Here is a 21,100-nt window from a genome sequence, read left to right on the forward strand (position 1 = left end):
CTGTCTTACTCATCACTTTCTCACTTTTACTTTACACTACGTTCCTTCTTATTTAAAAACCAAACGAATATCTCTACGAATTTTCTATAGAAGTATTTCAAAATACTTAATTCTTTTTTTTTTTAATCTATTATTTAATCTTATCATATTTTATCCTATTTTATTTTGTCCCTTTGTTTCTTTTTTATTTCTCTCTCCTACGTTATATACCACCTACCACTATCACTTAAACGTATCTTTGACGTTTGCGTTAATGTACGCAACAATTTCGATTTTAATATTCCTCCCTTATTCCCGATAAAAATGCAGAACATGAAAGAGTCGTTAAAACGAAGTATCGATTACTCGTGACACTTCTGGCTGAATAGCGTTGCTACACGAAAAGCAACACGACGAACGATCGCATTCTGACACGTCACGTTTACGTTACAACGTTCTTCGTGTGTTGAGATACACCGTAGAACACGTCTATCACTTGCTTACTTGGAAAATTAAGTATTTAATCGCGAAGTGCTAACGGCACTGTCGTTTCTATAAAGTAACGGCATACTATTATATAGACGAACTATAGACAGTTTACATTAGTAAAGACATGGTTTAACGGCCCGTGTAACTTGGAAAATTATGCAAGAATCGTACCTACCGGAATTAAGCACTAACTTTTCCGCACTTGTTACTCAGAGCTTTGAATTTCCATCCTCTCAAACACCGGCTGTCGTAACTTCCGTTGAGCTTTACTTCAACCTGTATATTCAATGATATTAGAAGAAATAAAATTGTGAGCACTGACGGGTCTGGTGAAATCTCATAAATCTTCTTGAAATTCGTCTAATGTGATTTCGCATTATTTTCGTTCATTACGTTACGTTATTCGTCTTTCTTTGCAAAATACGCTAACAAAAATATTTTTCAGAAATATTACAAATTATGTAATTACGTACATTTACTTAGAAAAAAATCAATAACTTTAATTTTACGTTTTACTTATAATATCGAATATTGCCGATAGCCAGAAAAAATAAAAGAATATCGAACAAAGATCCGATACTCTCGTAAAATGTTATCAGCTAAGTTTGTATTTTCATGAAAATCTCTAAAAGAATATCGGATAAAAATGAAAGATATTATAGAAAATTATTATCTGGAAAGAAGAAATAATCAGATAGAACTGTATAAACTTAAAAGTACGTTAATAATATTATTAACTCTCTAAAATTGAAAATTAACATCTAATATATAAATACATTAATCTGTATGTAGTATGTAGAGAAATATTTAATAAAATATCTATATTCTAAACGACTTGGTTGATCTCTCTCTCTCTTCGCGAGAAAAATGGAAGGAGAAAAAGGACAAAGTGAAAAAATCTCAAGAAAAAGGTTTCAAAGTCCATCGACTCTCAATTATGTAGACGGATGAACTCTTCGAGACTTTTGAAATTCTTCGATATAAATGGCTGGCGTTTATCACCATTTTCGATACCACCGGAGTTAGTGGAGTAGGAAATGAACTAATTCAAAGGCAGCGACCCGATGTTCCTTTAAACGAACAGGGAAGAAAACGATGAAGAAATAGAAGGAAAGGGTAAGGTAAGGAAAAGCAGAGAAATAGAGAGAGAGAAAGAAGAGAAAGGGAAGGGATGAGGGAGGAGAGAGAGAGAGAGAGAGTTAAAGGAAGCATATCGATCGGTGCACCTTTAATAGGGGGTGTTTATCGTCGTTTCGAAACTTTCGAAGCCCCATCTTCCGACATAACACGAATGACTAAGGGGTCAAATTACAGACCCTTCAACTTCAGCGAAACGGAAAAGCATCCTTTGTGACAAACGACCTTCGTCCTTAACGAATATACATATATTTCTCTCGAAGTTAATTGCGCGAAAATAACTTTTCTTGCAATTATATGCTACGCGACTATACAGTCGTTCCTGCATCTGAAACCATCATGATTACGTTTAGATTCTTTTGCTACCTACCATGCCAATGCGTAAATCGATATTCTCCAGTAAATAAAAAACTTGTTCTTCATCTCCGATTCTCACGATGATGGAATTTCAAAATGAGACATACGAGCCGAAAAAAACATTCGTCTAACGTGCAATTTAATAATAAATAATTTTTCGTACTATTTATATTAATTAAGGAAACAACAAATAAAAAATAATGTATAGGTTACCCCAACGGAAAGATTATTGATCCGATTAACGATTTAATTAATTATTTTCAGCTTATTAAACTTTTTTTTTCTTATTTTTTAGATACGAAAAGAGAAAATAAGAAATTACGAAAAGAGTTTTTACAAGAAGCTGCTGTTATCCATCACTAACGCACGACCGACTTCAGATCATTAACGCGAATTAAGGACTATGTACCGGATGAAAACTCACCCTACAAAACGAACAAAAAAAGCTCAAGCATTGTTGATCGATCGATCGTCAGTATTTTCCGATCCGAATCGTCGTCGAGCAACAAATCCCAGAGGTTTTCCGTCTCCCTCCCTTTTTTCTTCTTGTCCTTCTCCTTCTCTCTCTCTCTCTCTCTCTCTGTCTCTCTCCCTCTCTTATCCTCTTGATAGAGCAGTTCACTTTCCTATTCCAAATCAGCCCGATTCCTTTGTCTGTGTCCGTTTACATTAGGATCAAGCGCTTCGACGGCGTCGCACTTAATTACCGAGTTTCCTTTCAGCACCTGACCAAAGGCTTAATCCGACAACCGGAAGCGGACTGCGCTTTCACGGTTTGATCATTTTAACAGACACCAACCGAGCGATGCTAATCGATCGAGGAGTAGTAACAACGTGCCATTCGTAAATGTCTATCTGCTTGAATCGCACGATCCATAGGTCAAGTCAGTAAACTGTGACGCATTAAATTTACCATTCATCTTGATTACTTAATGCTATCTTTGAAAATACTTTAGAAACGATTTAACGTATGACGGTTGTTATTTTTTTGTTTCCATGAAAATTTTATTCATTTATTAACAAATCTTATTTATTTTGCGGATAGAAGAACGATATTAACGCACCATCGCATACATTGTTTTCGAACCCTACACTATTGCTAATAAAAAAAAAAAGAAGGGAGAAAATAATAGACGACAGAACAGTTATTTTCAACAAAGTTATGCCATATTTTGAAGAAACACATAGGAAAAAAATGTAAAGAATGTTTAAGAATTATTTCGTACTATGCAAAATAGAAAAAGTTGTAACGTTGGCGACTCAAACAGACGACAGATTGTTATCCAGATTTTACGGGTAGTAAATAATATCTGACTTCTTCATCTGACACACACACCGTGATAACTGAGTGAACGCGGCCAGCGAAAGACAGACGTACACGCCATTGCGATAATGCACGCACCTGATGTAAACGGATGCGGTGCGTGACCGGCCAAGTTGGCTGCTCTCATAATGAGTGGTTAGAACGCGCGAATCGATGTTGTGTGCCACTGGTAATTCTCTTTGATAGAGATCGGTGAATGGTCTAATAATTCGTTGCTGAAAGATAAATGCGTATTTTTATTTTACGCAATTCTTCGAATTCATTGTAAGTAGATTACCACAAAAAATTATCGAATTAAAATGAAAAAGAAAAATGTTCTATATAAACTAAAATATATAATAAAGGAATAAGTAAAATATACTATACAAACAATTCAATAATCTGAAATTGTATTACATTTTATGTACAATAAATACACTTATATATGTTATATTAAAAAATCTATAATATCTAATGAATTCATGATTTTATTTTAACCATCATCTACGATTTGTCCGATTAAATTTTACGCATAGCTATAAATTATCAAAATATATTTACAAATAAAAAAGATAAATTTGAAGAATGTGATTATATTTTGGAGATCGGTTTAATTTTACATCAACGTCTATTTGCAAGCATATCATTGAACGTTATCGCTTAACAGGATTTCTCTCTAGCTTTATCTATGAATAGGAAACGCGTGAGAGAGAAGAAGAGATGAAAACACCAAACCAGAGAATAAGCTACGTTCAGGGCGATTTTGATATCAGACGAATATGTCATAATCCTTTGTAATCATCGTCACATCGATCTAGTGGTAGTAGCGTGGCTCTCTTATCAAACCCCAACCCGAACCCCAACCCCAATCCCAACCTCTTTCCGGTCATCCCACTTCACTCTCCCATCCAGGACCGAAATTCTCGTCGTCTGAAATAGCAGATAGCCTCGACAGGGCCAATGAACACAACGAACCTAGCGTTATGCGCTTAACCGAAGCAGGTTAAGTAGACCAACGTCGTTATCATCGTCGTCGAATTTCATTGTTCACTCCTACCTTTCATCCCCCCCCCACTACACTCACTGACTGCTTCTCCTATTGGTCTTCCTGACGCTTTGATCGGCTTAACGAAAATCCGATGTTACTTGCACTTAATACCAACGTTGCGCGTAAGCAGACACTTTAAACAAAGTATCCATTAAGGCGGATTATTAACTATTAACAAGAACCCTCATCCTCCTATGGAACTCCCAGTAGGATGCTAATCGTTCGCCATAGTCGTTTACTCGAATCCAAGTTGTCCTTGATCTCATGAAAATCATTTCGTCAGACTCGATATTCCTTAAGAGTATCTAAATATCCGTAGATAACCGCTAATATTTCATATAAAATCCTTGGATTATCGTACATTATCGTTTAACATAAAAAATATAATATAACTTTCTATACCTACGTTTATTCTATTATACTTTTACTCGATATTATATGTTTAGCTAACGATGCATTTACGTTTGTACTTATTTAAAAGAGAAAAAGATAGAGAATATTTATATAAAATATATTTCCTAACTTTAAAATACTAAAAAATTATATGAAAATAAAATAGCACGTCTTAATTAGAAATTATTTAGATATATAGTACGAAAAGAAACGGCCTAGAAGAAAAATGTGTGTTTAACTAAGTTATTAAATTCCTACTTACGGCCTCTGTGTGAATAGGATGTGCGGCAAATAACAATCCGGTCAATGCCGCGAATCCGGGACGAAGCGACGCCACAGTTAAGCTCACTCTGGTCACTAAAACGCATGCCGCGGCGTGCAACGCAACATTCGTTGCGTGATACCACGTCGGCGTCAGGCCTGACATCAGATAGTTCAATCTAAAAAGAAAAATTAAAATAAGTTAATTTGTGCGCTTATCTTGAATTACATTATTCATACTTTTTTTATATTTAATATTGATGAAATTATGAAAGTATGATTTCAATGTAACAATTTGATAAGCAATATAACAACGTTTCTGCTGTGATTCTTAAATACAGATTTTGCAGAACAAAGAAATGTTTAGAAATAACACAATGAATTGAAGGAAAAAGAATAATACGAGCACAATATAGAATTGAGATTGCATAATCTCTGCCAAATCCATTTAAAAAATCTAATCTTCATTCTTGTTGGATAATCGGGTTTCGTCTGATCTTTGCCAAATCACTTTATACTCCTAACACTTTAGTATATACACATATGTGTACATGTACTCAGTGTAAGAGCAAACGTTTCATGAAACAACCCCTGCTTTGAATAGAACGCTCATCGTGATAAGCAGCTTCGCTTCTGGCTCTTGTCCCTGGAAGGCAAATCAGGTCGGAGGTATGTCGAACGCACACGTACTAGTTGGTACACATATATAGAAGAGAGAGAGAGAGAGAGGGAGAGAGGGAAGGAGATGTAAAGAAAGTGCAAGAGGTAAAATAGTAAAAAGAATAGGCAGTGAACAAAGATTGGTGCGCCAGAATAGAAAGATGAAAACAAACACCGTAGTTGCTGACGCGGCTGAAAAATAATTTTTGGAGTCTGCAGACGGCATAAGTTTGAAGTCCCCCACCTATGGAGTTAAGTTTGGATCTGTTCCAGGTGTCAAGGTAGAAACGTATCTTGTCGCTTGGTTGGCCCCGAATCAAGCACCACAATCGAATCTACCCTTATATTCGACTACAATTTTCCTATTATTTTCTCATTCTCATAGATAATATATATCTTATTTCCAATGCATTTGATACCATAAAAATAACGAAATATTAAAAAGATATATCTAAGAATTTTCTTGTATTCAAACTTCAAGGATATTTATAATGTATACGAGTAAAGTTCGAGAAAAGCTCACAATTATCCGTGTGTTTGCTCACATGAAACACTCGAGCCGCGTGCTTTGAGCCTCGGCCTTCCTCCCTGTCGTAAAATGAAGTATGTTGAACCAGAGAATATATTATCTCTCTTGAACATCGGTCAAATGTTGACAGAGTGCTACCATCCTATAGGCGCTCAAACAAAGTCTCGGTACGAGCGTTGCTTTTGCACGCAAAGAATTAATATTTTCAGCATTAAATGGCTTACTTCAATTAATAAAGTTCACCTTTTCTGTTCAAATCTGACCGCGATATTGACGTTTGTGAGAAGGAAAAGATATTTAACGTCGATCAACGTATCTCTTTCTCGATTATAATATGAATAATTTTATTAATAAAACAGAATTCATTTAATGAATGTACCTACCGTAAAAAGTATTATATTTTGAAAACGAATTTAACAAATGAAAAATTTGTTAAATGATATTTTTATCAAGTTCTATCGTAACACTTTAATACAAATAATTCGTTCAGTAACTGTGTCCAAGTTATAAAGGAAAATGCGTATAAAAAGAATACGGTTGCGATCAAGTAGAATCGTTACTAGCATCTGACCATAGCAGAAGCCGATACTAACCGTCTGACCACAGGTGCTCTCTTACTACTGACCAACTACAGCCAGCTCTATTACTGCTGTTCGACCACACCAGCTTGTAACTACTGGATGACCACATTCGCCAAACGATGCTTATTCGCACTCTGTCGTTGTTATCGATCGCAATTGTCCTACATTTCTATCGAAAAGAATATTGCGACCCATTGGAAAAGATATTCCTTTAATAGTCATTCAACCAATTCTTTAGCAACAACAAAAATCTTTATCCAACAATTAAAGTCACTAATATAATTTTTTCTATAAAATTAATTTTATATGAGACTGTTATTAGATTCATTTATATTCGTTTTAATGAAAATCTCATCATCTGATTACACAATCAGTTTAATATTTATAACAATGTAAAGTATTCGTTACAAAACTTACATTTAATGTTTATATGATTCTCTTTCTATCTCTCTTTCTCTCTCTCTCTCTGTTTAAGCGTCAGAGTTTTTCAATATTAAATACTTATGAAAGTTAGCACAAACAACGATAAGAATCTTCAAAAAGTAAAGTTTAAGCTCGCGTAACGCCGTCGAGAAGACACCTAATCAAAGGGTTTAATTAACTAACGATGTTATATGTAACGAAGAGATAAATTATCTCGTAAGCTTCTTAAGAAAATGATCTCTCTTTTTCTTCATTTCCTGTCTACTTTTCTTTTTACCTAAGAGTCCTTTTTGAAAACAGTATATACTGAAAAGGATGGAAAAGAGGCAACGAAACTTCATCATAACGAGACATTAAACCCTTGAAGGATGTCGTTAAATCTGACTGGCTCAGTTTATTCACGACTACGTTTTCACCAAAGACGACCCTTTTTCGCCCTTTTGACTTTTCAATGCTTTCTTTTTCTTCAATGAAACTTCTTAAAACATAATCCAATGTAATAGTCCCTCCTAGACGTCTTTGGTCTTTCCCTTTGAAAATTAATATATATTTGTAGATAAACACGAACTCATATCCGTAACTAATGTCAACGAAAAGAAATATATAGAAATAAATCATTAACTCGTCTACCAATTGTCAAATAAAAAGTTTTTCTTTTTCTAGATTTCTATAAATTTGATTTTATCTGAATAATTATATGTATACTTTTCTAAAAACGAAACATTAAGCATTAAGTAAAAAGATTGAAATTCGAAAAATGTTATCAAAATAGAGTATCTTGAACATTTTTTTCACTTATTCTTTTCCACGAAGAAATTTAAGGAACATTTACATACACAAAGGGGATGGTAGCTTTGAAATATTCAATGATTTATTTGATCGTGCCATAAGATACGTGATCAGGAGTTTCTTCGAGGACTAAACCCAGTTTCTTAAATCATTGAATTCCTATCGATGTATCGAAGTCTGTATCCAAGCAACGTTAGTATATTCGCAACACGAAAGAATTTCGATAACGTCTTACCTGGCTCTCCTGGGTTTGTCTACTCTTCCGGAACGATAATCGGTTCTACTGGCTACAGAGAGACTACGGAAAGCCACGGATCTACAACGGCAAGACAAAGAAGAACTTTTATATCCGTTTCCAGAGAAACTTCCTCGCGCGTCGGGTTTTCTCTTTTCGAAATATTATCTATAGAAATTCCATTAACTCACGCTGACAGGGTACGTGTGTCTCTTGGATATAATAGAAATTTTCTGAGACTCGTTTCTTCTTGTAGTACCGGTAATTCTGTAAACTAGGTATTCACTTGTTATATGGTTTCAAAAGGAAAGAATTTTTCAATCTTCCTTTTATATTAAAAACAATGTTTCTTCTTTTGTAGAATTTTCATTTAAACGAAGCAAATGTTAAATAAGATTGAATGACAAAACGAATGTATACGAAAACGTTAATTAATAAATAATATTGTTATATATATATTTATTTATTTATTTTAATGAGTAAGATTATATCGAAATTAGAAGAAACATTGTTCGATAGAATTCTAACAACCTCTAAATGTTCGGCGATGTTCGATTTATCGTACGGTTCTACTACCTTTAACTAAGAAAATAGCAACGAAGCAAAGTTTCGACCTTTTCCTGTAGAAAATTTAGCTCTTGGATTTAGAGCGTTACGAAGTGATAAAGGAGGAGGAAGAGAGGTTGAAAGAGTGGAGGAGGAAGCCCGATAAAAGATGCGGTGAGCGTATGGGTGCAAGAAAAACGTAACTGAGTCCGAAGTTTCTGATACAAGGCACGTACACGGTCGTTCTTTTGTAGCCCGCAAATTCGAGGGGTACATCTTCGAAACGGGCAGGGTCGAATCTAAATTCTTTCCTCGATTTACGTTCAAACGTCCAAATACATGTATTCGCCCCGTAATTATTTATTCGCTCTAATTATAAATAGAGTTAAAAAAACTTCATTCCTCTAACGAAGCTCGCAATTTCATTTACTTCGTGTTTATCATATAAATTAAACGTTATTTGTAGTGAAAGTTCTTATTCGTACGATGTACGTTCATTAAATATCTTAACAACAATTATCGTAACAATTGAAAATAGATAAAGTATTAGAACAAATGTCTTATTCTCTATATTTTAAATTATAAATGAAAATTTTTAAAAAATTTAAAAAAAGAATTACGACATCGCGCATTAAAACAATAACTTCATATAAAAATTCGTATATTATTGTGTATATTAAAACAGTTCTTTATTCGAGTAATAAATTATACTTCGAATATGAAGCAACGATAAAGACATTTGTGTAAACTTGGATAATGCGCTTACGTTATATCAGAAGTTTCAACACTAGTAGGTAGACAAATTTTTCCTATACTCAAACATTGTCTCTTTTCCTTTCCTTGTCAAGAACTTCCTTTTTTTTTACTCTGTTCTACGTTTTAGTACCACGTCTCCTATATCTTTCAAACCTTTCCAAAGCTTACATCGACGCTGTCTCCTCCTCATTTTACACAGCCACGTATCTAGATCTGATAATATCATGAATTACGAGCGCTTATGCGCCTTGAGTGGTGCCATATATCAACAGACGAAACTCATTCCTTTCACAGATTTCTGTATTGGAAAATATGGCGTGTCCACGCCGAACGTGATGAAGAACACTCCTCTTACTCTCGAAAAAAAATAATATACATATATACACATTCGTGTTAACGCACGTACGCGTACTTAAACACACATACACATGCACACGTACAAACATCAGACCTGAAATAATACCTTATAATGATTATACATTACACCACGTCATGTCTGGACATATACTATGAAATTACACACTACTCTCTTTTTCTCTTTCTCATTTTCATCAAGTTATCAACGCCTTTGCGTGTAAAGCTCGCACTAGTCGAACGGTACCTGCATTACGAACCCTTGTACCTATCGAACAGAGAAAGAAATACGTTTTTATTTTAATGACTCTTTTTCATTGTAGCGAACGATCAGATTATATTCTGATCGTTATTTATGGTCATGAAGCTGAATATTCTCAAATCTATCATAAAGATAAAGAAGAGAACATCCTTATTTAGTTAACTGAACCTATGCATTATGACGTTCTATAGGTGTAACTAATACAATTTAAAATTTTTACTTTCTTCATAAAGTTATTTATTGATTCACAGTCTAAATCTAATCAATTCGAACGATATTTCGAATATATACGTTTGAATAAATAAAAAAAAAATAAAGCAACTAATTGATGTGCAAATTAATTCGAATTTTGGCATACTATGAAAACGTTACCATCGAATATATAGCTAGAATTGCAAGATTAAATGTTTGTGCAATCGTAAAAATAAAAAAAAAAAGGAAAAGAATGTTCGTTGAAAAGTGTAATTTGGAATGCTGCCACAAATCAATGATATCGGACATCGTTGATGCCTCTAAGCAAGAATCCAACTTACAGATTGTTCTCAATCCTCTGGATTGGGTTTCACTTGGGAACACTCGAGGTTGGTTTCATTGCGGGCAGATTAGTTCCACGATCAACCGTGTCGCCGTGCCAGGAATCGTTAAAAAATTCTATTGATTTTGTACTTTTAGTAAGTTAATGTGAATAAAATTTAGAATTAACTATGAATTTTTTAATATACAATTTCAAAAACATCTAATAATTAAATAATAAATATATATCTAATATTACCACTACAAATATTTTCATGATAAATATTTAAGAATAAAATTTGTAATGATACATTTTTTCTCTTCAAACAATAATAATAATTGTACGAAAACTAATGAATTCGCGAAAACGTGCAACGTGCAAAGTAATTAATCATTATAAAATTAAGTATCATATAAGTTATTAACGTTACTAACTATCGGAATTCGGAAAAAAGAGAAAAAAGATAAGTATTAAACTTCCGAATGACTCAATCAATCAAGGAATCTCCCATCGAGCACGATATCCACACCTTTACGACCCTCTTTAATCGTCTCCTTTTATCGCCAACGCACGATCAGCTCGTTTAAAGCATTTACGACGAGCCTACTCTCTTTTTCAGTCGTCAAACAAAGACATTAGAAAGATAGTAACGAAGAGAGACGACTTAGCAACATAATTTAATTTCCTCTAGTATGCTAGTTTTCTTTCTCTCTCCCTCTCTCTCTCTCTCTCTCTTATTCCCTTTCATTCAAAGTGAAATGAAACTGCAAAGGTAAGGCTCTCTTCTATGCCACGAAACTAATTGCGTTCAAAATCTTTCTTTTGCATGTTATAATCAACATTAACTATGAAATCTGAACGATTCGTTACTGCAAGAAAGAAATAGGACACGTAAAAGAATGTCACAGACAAAAAAAATAGAAAGGAATAGACAAGGAAAAAAAGAAATATAACGAGGAAGCAAACGATTTAAAACGAAATGCGAAGCTTATTAACGTTCTGGATTTATACTATCTTAATGAAATTTGTACGTTTGTATAAATAGCCGAAGTGATGCATTATCGTAGGAAAAAAATAAATTTGAAAGATCGAGTATTAAATTTAAACAAGTCCAGAATTAATGAAAATTTTCATATTAATCAAATTTTAATTTAGTTTGATATAAACGTGCTATGGGAAATTTAAAACGAACGCAACTCATCAATTTCATTCTATAGCTTTCGAGATTTTCATATTTCATTTTTTTCCCAGAGATCTTTTTAACGAAATCTTGATGCGTTTGACAGTTTTGATAAAGTATGTTGTGTCCTTAAAAAAATATTCAATTTATTCTCGATAACTTTCGTCAACTGAAATATTCTCATAATTCATTAAGTAACGTAATAATAATTAAGAAAGAAAAAAATTGAAACATGTGAGAATAATGTTCTCTACGTGAAAAAAGATTCAATGGAAACGTACTACTAACGAGTCAATTTCAAGAGTATTCAGTTTATAGTTGTATTTCAACAAAATAAAAAAAACGTAAGAATCGGATTTACAAGCGGTTGTAAAACTCGCGTTTACGATTTTGCTCATGCACAACGATGTTTCAGATTTTTGTTTTAATTTACGACTTTACCATGTTACCTCGTAAATGTACGCCAAACGCATTGCGTTGAAGCTAAAAGCATAGGCATATATGTACATGTATACTCGAAAGCTATTTCCTTTGACATCGTTAGCGGATTCAAGCTAACACAACACGTTCGATATTAAAGAAGCTATCATTTTCTTTGAATTATTATTCGTGTTTAAACATAAATGATCTTATTTAAAACAAAAGATCTTAATATACCTATTTCTTAGAATAGGATAATTCGTCGAAATGGATTAAAACAGCGTAGAAACAAAAATGGCAATTTTCCAGGTCTCGTAGAGTACGTGAACATGCGATTTTAGTCGCGTGTTTTTGAATGATAAAACGTAAAATAATATCCAAAAAAAAAAAAAGAAAGAAAAATCCACAAGAAACGAGACAGCCAACCAAAAAACATGATGGAGCCGTACGTTAAATTGAAGTGGATTTTTCAATCGTACGATAAGGCGACTTCTGATTCATTCTCTCTCCCTCTCACTCTCTCTCTCTCTCTCTCTCTCTCTCTCTCTCTCTCTCTATCGCAACTCAAATGGGGAAAATCACGCGAAAGGGCGGAGTCGGGTTTACATTATGACGTAATTGTCTACCTCTCAACGAATTTGCTTCATTTATTTGCTACGTCAAATCGATCGAGTTTCATAAAAGAAACAATGAACCATGCGATAAAATATTTCAAATCTAGATAATCATAATCTTCGTCTCATCTCGTCTCATCTCGTCTTATCTCGTCTCGTCCCGTCTTAAAAAATCAATCGACTTCTGGATAATCCTCGATGAAATAAAATCTAGAATTTTTTCATTTGTATGTATGTATGTAGGTTCAGTGACATACACACAGTTCTCAGAGTTACCCGAGCTATATCCTTCCCCGGTAATGGGCAGCTGTTTGCGAGGTGGAGGCGCGTATAAATTGCCTCGCAAGAAGGTACGACTGGGGGAAAAAAAAAGGGACGAAAGAGACTCGAATGAAAAAGAAAAAAAGAATAAGCAAGAAAACGAAGAAGAAGAACAAAAGGAAGAAAGAAAAGAAAAGGAAAGAAAGAAAAGGAAGGTTACTTCTCTATCCTCCCAGGATATTCAGGGCTATTCAGTTGCCAGCCAAGGAAAGAACGAGACCTACAATTCCCCGGGAAGAATACCTCTGGGTATTTAAGGGATAAAGTGCCACGCCAAACTAAACGTCTCCCTGCACCCCGTGTATGTTCTATCTCTTTATACCTACTTCGGTTATCTCTACCGCCTACTACTGCGACTGAGTAGCAATGTGGCGCACCAAAGGCGTATGAAAGCTAAGCCTCACAAGAGACATGAAAAAGATGTACCTATGTATAATATATATATATATATATATATATATATATATATATATACGTATTTATATACATATGAAATAGAAGGAGACAATATATTTCCTAACCAAATTGAAATACGTTTCCTGTTATATCGGATACTTTGAAAATAGAAAGACGTGGCTCGATCAAGTCTTACATCTAGCATCAAATATGATCACAACGACAATGACAATGAAAATGTGAGAATATACATCCGAGTTCCTCCTCTCTTTCCCTCGCGGTAATCCCTCTCAACGTGAAAGCCGCAAACTCCATCCGACGGATTCGCCAAAGATTATCCTTTGAAATCTTCGCACCAACTCGTAGAGGAGTTGTTTAAAATCTTCTATCCGTGCTCTGTACTTGACAATGATAGAAAGTTGTAACGATTCAAATACTCACAAAATATATTCTACATATTTTACATTATATATATTTATATAGATTTATTATTTTTTTTTTTACATTATTAAGGAAGAAAAGCGTCTCAATGTTTTCTTTATTATATCAACCTTAAAGAGAAATAAAAAGAGACAGAGATTAGGATTACAGCTGTTGGAGATTGAAGATCTTAGATTCTACCACCTTAACAATAAGTTTGTAGAATCTCTTTTAACGATCAGAGAAAGAAGAACATGTTGTAGATCTCTCACAACAATCTTCTTTTTCCCCTTTATTTACTTTTCCGCTTTAATTCTACCTTTATTTCATTTCCTTTTTTTATTAGAATTTTACACGCGGTGTTACATAAAAAATTTTTTAAAACAATTTAACCCGCTTTTAAAATTTGTAAACGATTTATTCTAAAACTTAAAATTTTATTTTAAATTAGCGCGTGGTCTATAAATGTGTCTTTATTCGTTCACATCTTATAATAAACTTACCATTTTGTATTTTATTTTCGATACTCGCGTTATCGAATTCCACCCTTCCCCCTTCCCACTTTCGCGCTTATTTTGAGATCATTCGATTTGTATTCATATTCGGATAAAACTTGCTTGACAAAGGAAAAGCTATCTTGGACCTTTTATTTGTCTTTTATCTGATTGGGCCAGATATTGTCACGACATGCATGTGTATCGCTAATATACGTACATACGCACACATATACACTCCATAAACTCATATTATCCTATAATACCTATTAGTAAAGAGAATGAGAAACGATTAATCCGTCAAAGCTTATACATTATTATAAGAATATCAGCCTATTCATTTGTATTAATAAAAGAAATTTAATAAATAATAATCCAATTTTGCGGTTACAAGTTTAGTTATGCATTTATAGAATTCAGTGGTAACAGTACTGTATACATGAATGCATAATAATTATGAATGTTGTGGTAAAACTGGTTGGAAATAATTATATTTCACATTCATCAGTTTAAAGCTTGAATATGAGCGACGTTCAAATATTCATTCATTTAAAGTTAATATTATTCGCAACGATGGAATATTCAGGAACGATTTAGTTAATGAGTAACTTTAAACAACGATTACTATTGGATACTAATGACATCGAGAAACAAATGTTATGAATATCATAGAATAATTGTAAGAGTATCGACAGTATTTGGGGAGTATTCAATTGGATTTTAAAAGAAATATTGTAGATTGTAAAGATACTATGGGAGAGGGGCCTTAATCCCGTAGTATTCATTACTTGGCAACACTCCCGAATCAATTGTGTATGCGATTAGATCGTATGATAATTGTAAAAATAACAAGCAAACACATCGAGGTGGATTTTGAATATTTGGCACGTAGCCACGTTTACTTTTCGAACAAATATTAATACGTCTCTTCTATTGGCATAGAAGTGAAGAAAATAGTTATACGTGGGAATAAAATAATACATTTTATAAGGACAAATTAATAATAAGCTTATTCTCGATCGAGCACCTGTTCCGTCCCGTTATAAATTTTCTATATTTCTTGTATAGGCTGTTTAGAAAAAAGAAAAAAAAAGAAAATCTAAGGATTCGAGAAAGTACCGACAAATTTTCCGTTAGAATTTGCAGAAATTATTTGCGATTTATCATAGACCGCGGACAGTCGGTTATAAATTTTCCGTATATTTCAACGAATTAGCGTCGCAATGGGTCACGCGGGAACGTTTCCCGACTTTACGAGATTGTCCTCAATAATTATGCGTCAGCGTAACGACACCATTCGTATATTAGATTATTATCATGCATTAAATTTATTACCATGACGATTATATCGTTGCTCGATCGAAGTAGACATTCGTGAGCGGCACCCACGCTGTAGTCTGACCGGTGCACTAACTGCAATATTTTCAGACTATTCGTGCTCCCTTGAATGAAAATAAATTCAGAAAATATAACATGCTCACAGTTTATCGAACAATAATTCAACAAACAAAAGATAACTTTTTGACTTACGTTTAATTATTTCAATTGCTTATTAAAACGAACATAATATGGAAGAATCATCAATTAGCAAGTAAGCATTTTTAATAAAGATTCTGTAAGTAATGAAATTTCTTGTATTTTACTTACTCTTAGCAATAATTTTACGAATTTAGAAAATATTGAATAACGCGAAGTCTTACCCATACAAAAGAAAAAAAAAAGAAAAAAAGAACAATTTGTTTGTCATCCTCGTCGTCGACGTCGTCTTCGTCTTCGTCGTTCCGAAGAAATTTGCTCGCGGTTCGTGCTCTCATTCTCGTAAAACATTGCGGAGAACTAAGTTCGGTATAACGAGGCCGGTGTTCGTTAGAGGATTTTCAATTTTTCCTGAAGTTTTTTCCACGCTTCCACGCGCTGTCGACTCGGTCTTGGAGCCAACGGCACTCGGCCCAAGTATTTTAAATTCCAAGTCAAACTTCCAGAGAAGCGTGCTGTGTCAGCCCAAGACGGGAACGTGTCGTTCCAACCCCATTTTACGTTTGTCTCGAGGAAAAATCGAAGTACCGTGGAAGGTCGCACAAGATCGGAGGGAAGAAAAAGTTTTCTACGAGATGTTGCGAAAAGAAATACATATTTCTTCCTTTATTTCTCAACAGTTTAAACATTTCAAAACTCTATCTATCGTCAGTAGCTGTCTGAACAAAATCTATAATATTCACATTTCATCATACATCATATTAACGAATAAAAAATAATAATAATAGATATTTTTTCTACTAAATCCAATAAAGTTTGAAACGAAAATAATATTCACCAAAATTATTCTTGCGAAGTTGATTTCTCCGACACATTGATTACTTTTATTTCGTACGCATGGTTAATTTTAAATATTCCTAGAGGAAAAAATCCTAAGCAAAGTTTACTTCGGATAAAAATAAAAAGGATATCTTCTCTGAAAATACTTTCAAACGAGACAATAGATCTAACGGTTTAAATTTAAGCATCCCGATTGAAAAACTTTTTTAACGTTCAAGAACCATCGATGCCGAAATAATTTACGCTTGACCTATTGAATATTTGTTCGTTCGTTCTTAATGAATTTTTGAACGCGGAAAAAAATTATATCAACATTTATTCTTACAATAAGAGTACGTTCAATACATATTTTGTTTTAATTATTCTTTAATATTTTTCTAAAACTTTCGGACAGTTAAAAATCAAAGTTTAAGTAATGAATAATATTAAATCGTATTATTGAATAATACAAACGAAAATCTACGTGTATGATAATAGAAATACTTGAAATATACGTGGACTACTTGGTGTTTCCTTCTAATTAACGTTGAAAACTGAAGAAGGTAGAGAAGGAAAGAGTAAAGACAAGATGAGAAAACAAGAGAGAGAGACAGAGAGAGAGAGAGAGAGAAATAAAGAAAAAGAGTGAAGGATTCCTATCGTAGATGAGATGTATGTATTGTGATGCTTCAAGCCTTCGCAAGAACAGTTCGTCCAGCCGGATACCTGGAAACGCCCTTATCAGCGTCCTCCAGAGTGGAAAAACGAAACAAGGCCAGCCTCATTATAACGAGAAGCTGTAGACTGGGCCTCTCATCTCGAGGATGGTGCATTGTCTTGGAAAGACGTTTCTACAAGAATACTGAAGTCCATTCTTAAGGGAACTGGAAAAACATTTACCGTTCGATGAAGCATGTATCTATATTTATAGAACATTTTCTGCGCGGAAATAAAAACCCTTTTCTTGAAATACAGAAGAAAATATTTTCAAAAAAGTAACAAAAATAATAATAAATAATATTAATAATTGAAATAACGATCAAAGCGAATAATATTATACAAGGAAGTTAATAAGTAAAACTATTGTATTATTTTTATTCACCGAAAATCCTTGAAGTTTGATCTTTAAAAAGGAAATAGAAAGTGTTCTTGGTTGTGACACTTTCTAAAAATTCCATGACCGATTTCAAAAGTACGAATAAGCCAAAAGAAAAGAAAAAAAAAAAAGAAACAACGAGTACTCTCCTCTCTTTTTCTTTTCGACTCTCGACGTCCAAGTTCACGCGTGATAATGCTTTAGCTATCTCCTCCGCTATTTTCCCAACGAGTCGTTGTTCTATGTAGAGTGTGAAAAGACAGAAAAAGAAAGTAGAAGACTGAAACGGATACATCGTTTCTGTGTGTCTGGGAAGTTTTTAAGCTCGCCTTTAACGTCCGTCCAATGTGCTAACGTTTTCTACCTCGCTTTCCAGGTCGGCCGAGCTACGAAATAAGAGAATTTCTTGGGTGCCTTTCCACCTAAATAGACACATACATTCAACGAGACTTTCGACGATGCTCCGAACTTGTATATACTCGACTACTATTCCATATATATATATATACACATATATACATATCTATGTTAGTATATATTTAGGTAGATTTTAAGTAGACACGTATACACATAAATGTGAAATACATGCACCCATATACGCATGCACGTATGCACGTATACCCGAACACGCGTACCATTAACTCACATATACTTGTCTCTAACGGACGAAACCGCTGCAACCCCCACAGGCGTGCTGTAAAATTAGCGATTAAAACTTTTCGCGGCTAATTTCTGCCTTTCTCGCGGACGGTTGACCGCATTTCATGGACGAGCTGTTCACTGCGAATTTCCATTTCTGCGAACCAACCGACAACGACGACTCATTGGTCTTAACTTAAATAATTTCACTACATTTTCATTCTCCATCCGTCCTTCTTATTCCTTTTCCCTCGATGCTAATCCGTCTTACAAAATCCTCCCCAACTTATTCCCTATTCCTCTCTATTTTCTTCTATTATTCTTCTCTTCTTCTGCTGCTTCTTCCTCTTTTTCTTCTTGTTTTTTTTTTTCTTTTTCTTTCTCTTAAGGTCATATGAATCATCGTTATCGCCTTCCCCTTTCGTCTTCACTTGTTGCCGTGCGCATTTATGAAAGAAACGAGAAGGTAAAACGAGATGGAAATTTTATGAACTTCTCTCCTATCGTTCTCACACAGGTCTTTAAAATTTGTTTTGAGGAAGAGAGAGAGAGAAAGAGAGAGAGAAAGAGAACGTAGAGTAGTTTTTCCTCCGCGAAATCTACAAACGAGCTATTTGATAAATATTCTAGATAAGGTTAAATTACAGAAGATGAAGTCATTCGGATAATGAAGTCATTCTTTTTTGTTTATTTTCAAGAGTATCGGAATTTTCGATCGAGTTTGTACTAATTTTCCTCTACGAATGGAGAATTCTTATTCGAATGAGCCCGAAAGGAACGCTAGTAAAATAATGCAAATAATAAAGCGTCTCGTTATTACGGTAATACTTTCTCTCGGTGCTAAGTTTCTACGAATTAAAACTAATGAAGTTACTTAAAAGAAATAAGATGTGAATTAGAGCTAATATAAATTATCCTTTTTATTTCTATTACTAAATTCTTCTCTTTTTCTCGTTCTATTAATTTTTACAGTTACTTGTAAGCACAGTCAAATGAAAGTTTTCAATTTTCGAATCTCTAATCATTTCATATGACCAATTAAAACATTTTTATTGTTCGTTTTAAACGAATATTATCAAAATAAAATTATACGGGCGCACAAAGTAGCATAAAGTTTCTCGTCGATATTTTAATCAACATTCGGTACGTTTACAAAACAGGATTTCTATAATTAAAGTCAAAACTTCGATGAAGCAAATTATTGAATACACGTATGTAATCGTGTTGCAATTAATATTATTTCGAAATTATATATTTATATTAAATTGAATATGTTTAAATTTATCCGTGATATTAAGCGTGTGTTTTTTTTTGTTTTAATTCTTTTATTTGAAAATATGAAAATATCGCTGTTAATATCGTCGTTCTTATCGTTCAATATCGATAATTCTCTTAGAAAGAATGTCGTGTATAGCGTGCAAAGGATTACGAGAAATCCTTTCAGTTTGACGGAAATGCGTGATCGCGTAGAGGAATGTCCGGTGATATGCAGAAGCTCGAATTACGTTCATATACGATTACCGATGTCTGGTGTTATCTAGGGATTAGCATTGATATTAGTTAGTATTCGGGATATCGCATTTCATGGCTGAATTTTCTTCGACAAGCGGGATAGTTAGATTCGGAAGTAGAACAGACTAATTATCGATTATTATCTGTGCGTACGATTCCATCCTATAAATGTGTTCTTTCATTCTAGAAGTCCTTAATAGTTATTTCACAGAATTATAATTATCTTATGAAACGATTATTTTTTCTTTACGATATTTAAAATACGTATATTTAAAATCCAATAACGTATATTTAGACACTTGACGTATACAATATTACATCTATGTACCTATAACGTGCTTTAAGCAAAAGCATCACTTTTATTTCTCTTTGCAAATCGTAATTATGATTTAAGCCGGCATCAGCATAATTCTAGGAAAATACCTGTTCGTATAAATACAATATACGCAGTGTTGGCTTTTTTCATCGACTGATAACTAAAATATAATGGCCATACTAATGTAGGAACGCATCAAGAGTTTTGATCATTATCAATTCGAAAGTTTAACATTGTATCGGCTTTATATATTTCCGTCATTTGTTTTATTCTTCCTACCTCTATCTCCCATAAATTTTATCCCTATATGATAAGAAAAAAAACTTTCGTCTCCGTAGGTGGTCGGAAATTATGATTATTCTGTATCCGTCACATCCATAAAATACAATTTTCTCTACAAGTACATTTGTAGTCATTTAATTTAATTAATTTCTTTTTCGAATCAAAAATCTAAAAGAAAAAAAAAAGGTTGAAAAAAAAGAGAGAAATATAAAAGACTATTACAAAACATTTTAATTCTAATCAATTTTCTTCATATCAGTAGATCCCATTATAAAGAGAGAGAGAAAGCTTTTAGTTATGCTATTTTAACTAAAGCCATAGTTTATCATATAATATCATTGTCATTAATGTCTAAGGAACAATAGAAGAGACATTAGGGAACAGAAAAGCAAGCGTGGTATGTAATAGCAGATACGCGTAAAATAGAAAAGAAAAAGACGAAAAATAATACGACGAGAAGAGAAAATAAAGTCGAAAAAGGAAGAACGTGGGTGACGGG

At 33.6% G+C, this 21,100-nt stretch overlaps 1 protein-coding gene across 3 annotated transcripts in view; it reads right to left on the reverse strand.

Moving 5' to 3' along the window:
• Positions 1-21,100, reverse strand: part of LOC122525117 (protein O-mannosyl-transferase TMTC1-like) — a 156,071-nt gene that overhangs the window by 89,816 nt on the left and 45,155 nt on the right. For all 3 annotated transcript variants that reach the window (XM_043647750.1, XM_043647752.1, XM_043647751.1), the window contains exon 2: positions 4,969-5,146. In XM_043647750.1, the coding sequence (XP_043503685.1) occupies positions 4,969-5,146 (178 nt within the window). The remainder of the gene's footprint in view (positions 1-4,968; positions 5,147-21,100) is intronic.

The sequence above is a fragment of the Polistes fuscatus genome, unplaced genomic scaffold, assembly GCF_010416935.1.
Source record: "Polistes fuscatus isolate 324 unplaced genomic scaffold, CU_Pfus_HIC Scaffold8, whole genome shotgun sequence".
NCBI lineage: Eukaryota > Metazoa > Arthropoda > Insecta > Hymenoptera > Vespidae > Polistes > Polistes fuscatus.